This window comes from Manihot esculenta, unplaced genomic scaffold, assembly GCF_001659605.2.
Source record: "Manihot esculenta cultivar AM560-2 unplaced genomic scaffold, M.esculenta_v8 Scaffold53, whole genome shotgun sequence".
Classification (NCBI taxonomy): domain Eukaryota; kingdom Viridiplantae; phylum Streptophyta; class Magnoliopsida; order Malpighiales; family Euphorbiaceae; genus Manihot; species Manihot esculenta.
Window position 1 is genome coordinate 1,776 of NW_025215470.1, and position 4,831 is coordinate 6,606.

At 29.0% G+C, this 4,831-nt stretch overlaps 1 protein-coding gene across 1 annotated transcript; it reads left to right on the forward strand.

Annotated features, from left to right (window-relative positions):
- Positions 1–2,164: 2,164 nt before the first annotated feature.
- LOC122722593 (exopolygalacturonase-like) lies at positions 2,165–3,567 on the forward strand (the record flags this gene model as incomplete). The annotated part of the gene is made up of 4 exons (XM_043953701.1): positions 2,165–2,227; positions 2,311–2,616; positions 2,736–3,251; positions 3,343–3,567. Coding segments are annotated over 4 exons (1,110 nt in total), but the record flags the coding sequence as incomplete, so codon positions are not given.
- Between the last annotated feature and the right edge of the window lie 1,264 nt (positions 3,568–4,831).

The window sequence follows — 4,831 nt, forward strand, 5'->3', positions numbered from 1 at the left end:
ACTCATTATGTCTCATATTGGAGCATGCAATACGGAACTCAAGCACCCATGAGGATCTTCCGTTTCACGTCCTCAAAAGATAAGGAGTAGATAAATCAATCATGACTTTAGCTTAAGTGTTGCACTTAGTTCTTAATAGTTGATACAAAGTGGTTGGGAATCAACAACATTGTTGACATCATTGATTCCTTGCTTATTAGCCATATTTTTCTCAATTTCAAATTCATTAAAAGAATTGTTTGGGTCAGATATTGTTTCTTCTGTGCCCATGATTTGTTCCCTCGAAAGCAACCAATACCTCTTTGTTAGACTTGGAGGATGAAACATTTTTGTATCTCGATTTGATCTCTTTTCTCAACCTCCTCACGGTTTTCTCGATTCCTTGTTTGAAGTTGAGTCTACCCAAAGGATTAGAATGTGCCATTCAAAAGAATTACTAAAATAATTAAAACTATATCTTAGCAATGGCGCTAAGATTTAGTAGTTGTCGAGGCCACCAAAAATAAATTTCTACTTTTCTAAATCAAACTAAATTGCGATAGTGGTGAGCAGGGTTTGTCCTATAGAGATTGGAAGGAAGTTAATTCACTTGCAAGACAAAATAAAAATAAAAATAAAATGGGAGTTTTAAAAAGCAAGGAATTAAAAATTACTTCAATGATAATTAACCTAAACCAACTAAAAGAAGTAAAGTAATTAGATTTAAGCGAGAAAATCAATATGAGATTAATTCACTGAAAGTTTAACCTCAGTTTTAGTCTTATTGGTTGATCATAGATGCAAAAATAATTTCTAATTATTTATAGATAAAATAGTTATAGATGTCGAAGAAACTTTAGTCACTCAATCTTAATTTTTAAACTAGCTAAGAGATGTTCGTTAACTAGCTTTAGCTTTTGAAAAGTAGTAGGAGACGCTATTATAATTTAATCCAATTACTACATGAGGAATTAGAAGAACCTGATTCTAACTAATAACACAAAAGCTCGATTCATTTTAGTCTGATTATTTTGTTCCTTAGGAAGGCTTTACTTAAACTAATTCACCACTAATTTCATATTAAACTAAAATAATTATGAATTTAATCAACTTGAATAATAATATATTATCCTATTGATTGAGCAATGACACCTTAATGCTACAATCAATAGAACAATAATAAATAATAGGTACAAAAACAATATAAATACCAAGAAACATTAAGAAAATAATAAAACCAATTAGATCTCAAAACTAAATGAACTAAAACTTCAATTATCCTTCAACTAAAAAGAGAATTTAGCTACATATGTTTATGGTTGAAATGCAATAAGAAAAATGTTTTCAGGCTCCCAAAATTAATCAAGAGTAAAAGATGATGTTGTATATCAGAATAGCATCTTTGTGTAGTACTAAAAATCCTAGTTTAGCCTAAATACAAGTAACCAAAATTAGATGGAAAAGTGTATTTAGGTATATCCATGATTTCACTTACATTTTGTGCTTTATTTTTCCTAAAACAATTGAGTTTGATATGTTTTTGCGGATAAGGATCATCAAATTGTGTGTCAAATATGGAATTAGACTATGATTTCTTTCGTTAGATATGTTATGCCCATAACGTAGTGCATCTGAGACTTAGAGTTTAAGCAAGACTTTGTTCCTTATTTCCTTGTGTCTTTCATTACGCCCATGACTCCTTTAATTTCAGAATTCAGAGTCTAGACATAATTTTTCTCTTTTTATTCTTCAGTCCTTTATTATCTTACTAAAACATCAAAAGTGAAAAAAAATCATAACTCTTTCTCTAACAAATAATCTTTAGCTTTAAGAATTACATGAGAAATTATCTACATGTCATCATAACCACAACATGAGATTTGGATGATATAGCCTATGGTACATTTTGGGAATCTAATTTTAGCTTAGAATATTCAACGTTTCCAAATACAGAGGTTCTAAAAAAATTGCTTAATACCAAATATATAAAATATTATTAGTATTTAGTTAAATTTGGTAAATTTTAGCCTTATAAAGCAGCATGTAGAAAGATAAATCAATCCATCATTCTAAAATCTTTATTAAAAATAAAAGAAGGGAGGAAACAAAAAAAATAATGGATACTAAAATAATTTTCTCAATTGTATCTCTATTGTTCATAAATTTCTCTTTTGTTCAAGCACAGCCAGCTGTTTTTGATATAACAAAATTTGGTGCAGCACCTGATGGAAAAGCCGATGCAAGTAAGGTATAAACATATAATTCACCCATGAATATTAGGATATTAGCTAAACTTAAAATTCTTACCTTTCTCTTTCCTTTATCTTTTAGGCTATAGCAGATGCTTGGAAAGAGGCTTGCGCAGCAGCAGGATCTAGCAAAATATTGATTCCAGCAGGGAAATTCTTGGCAGGTATAGTGAATGTTACAGGTCCTTGCAAAGGGGCAATAGAGGTAGAAGTTCAGGGAACCGTGCAAGCCCCGCCAGAGCTTACAGGGGGAGATGGTTGGTTTAATTTTAACCATATTGATCAATTCACACTGTCTGGAAAAGGAACTTTAGATGGTCAAGGACAAGTTGCATGGAAGGGAGTATCTTGTGACAAAGATCCAAAAAGTTGCAAGAAACATCCTATGGTACTTTTTTTTTAGTTTACATGATATTACAAAATGTTACTAATTTAAATTTACCATAAATTGTAATTACGTACCAAAACTTTTCTAAAATGCTTTTATTGCTTTACATTTTTCATCAGAATATAAGGTTTAACTTCATTACCAAAGGCTTAGTTCGTGACATAACATCTCTTAATAGCAAGTACTTTCACGTCAATGTATTGGGATGTGACGACTTCACATTTGAAGGCTTCAAAGTCAGTACACCTGAAGGTAGCCTTAATACGGATGGAATTCATATTGGGCGATCAAAGGGAGTGACTATATCTAATGCCAAAATAGGCACGGGTGATGATTGTATCTCTATTGGTGATGGAACCGAAAATCTAAAAATCACAAAAGTGGCATGTGGACCTGGTCATGGCATCAGCATAGGGAGCTTGGGGAAGTATGAGAATGAAGATCCTGTTTCCGGAATTACTGTTTCCGATTGCACCCTCACCGGTACAACTAATGGTGTTAGAATTAAAACTTGGCCTGCAATGTTTCCTAATACTGCAACTAATATTCATTTCCAAGATATTACTATGGAAAATGTCTCCAATCCTATTATTGTAGATCAAATGTATTGTCCATGGAACAAATGCAATAAAAAGGTGATAACTGTTCCAAAACAATATATTATTATATGATAATTACTTATTGTTTGTATAAATAATTATTTCTTCTCTTTTTTTTTTTTTCCAGGAACCATCTAAAGTGAAGATTAGTGATGTTAGCTTCAAAAATATAAAGGGAACTTCTGCAACTGCTCTTACCGTTCAACTTATATGCAGCAGTGGAGTCCCATGTGAAAAAGTGGAACTTGCGAACATTGACTTGACATATAGTGGTCCTGAAGGCCCAGCAAAATCTGAATGCATTGATGTTAAGCCAACAATTGTAGGGAAGATTCCAGAGGGATGCAAATAGAAAGTCACATCTACTGTTACATATTTTTTTGTAGTTAATTATATATAGAGGAACATTAAGTGCTCTCTTACTATTAATATCCGATAATTATTGAGAAAAAAATTATTTATTATTTTTTTAATCATACCTTGTTGTTACAATTTTTTAACTGATAAAAAAAGAAATCAAATATTGCTATTTTTTTTAAAAAAAAATTTGCTAATATATTTTATTATGCGGCATTCTATTTTACATAGCAAAATTATGATTAATTTTATCCGTTGTTTGAAGCTAATAATATAACCCATTATCATATATGGTGTTGATGCTAATTTAAATAAAATTAGTAGTTCAAAATAAAATAGAAAGTTTATTACTGTTTAAATTTTGTTTTAAAAGTTTTAAGTAGAATTTTTATGAGGAAGAAATTATTTAAAGGGTTTAATTTTAACTTATTTTTAACTAATAGTCAATTACAAAAGGAGAATAATCAACGGAAATAGGGTAGCATGCACTTAGGCTAAATTGTGAATTTTGAGAGAGAGAGGAAAAATAATTAGTGGCTGTAAATTGTTTTTTATCTTATAGTTGACATATGTTGAATACGTTATTTTATAGAAAATTACACTTACACTACTATATTATTTCATATTAGAAATAAGTTCAATTAAGTCTATATACTTTTCCTCAAGACCAAATAAGCGCAATTCCAAATTTAGGACCAATTAAGTCCTTGTATTTTTGTTGCGGGCCAAATAAGTCCTAACAATATAATATAATATTATGTTTTAATAATAAAATATTTTTTTATAATTTAAAAAATATTAAACTTAGTTTTTTTAGTTACCATAAAATTTAAAAAATATTAAGACATAATAAATAAGTTTTAAAATTAAAAAAATGAAGTTTTATCATATAAAAAATATTATTATTAAAAAAATATTTTGTTATTAAAAAATAATATTATATTAAATGATGGCTTATGTGATCCTTGAATAATAGTACAGAGGCTCAATTGACCTAAAATTTAAATTTGACTTATTTGGTTCTCGAGTAAAAGTATAAAGACTTAATTGAGCTTATATACGTTTCATATTTGCCCGTTAAATACTTTAAATACTTGAAATATAATTGTAATCTATTGAATCCTTAATCTTACAAAAACTGCAAAAATTAAATATAAATTAACCATATAATGGATTATTTATAAAAAGAAGTCAGAAATAGTTTCACTTATTATTAACTGTACTTGAAAATTAGCTAATTGGACTACAAATTTTCATTA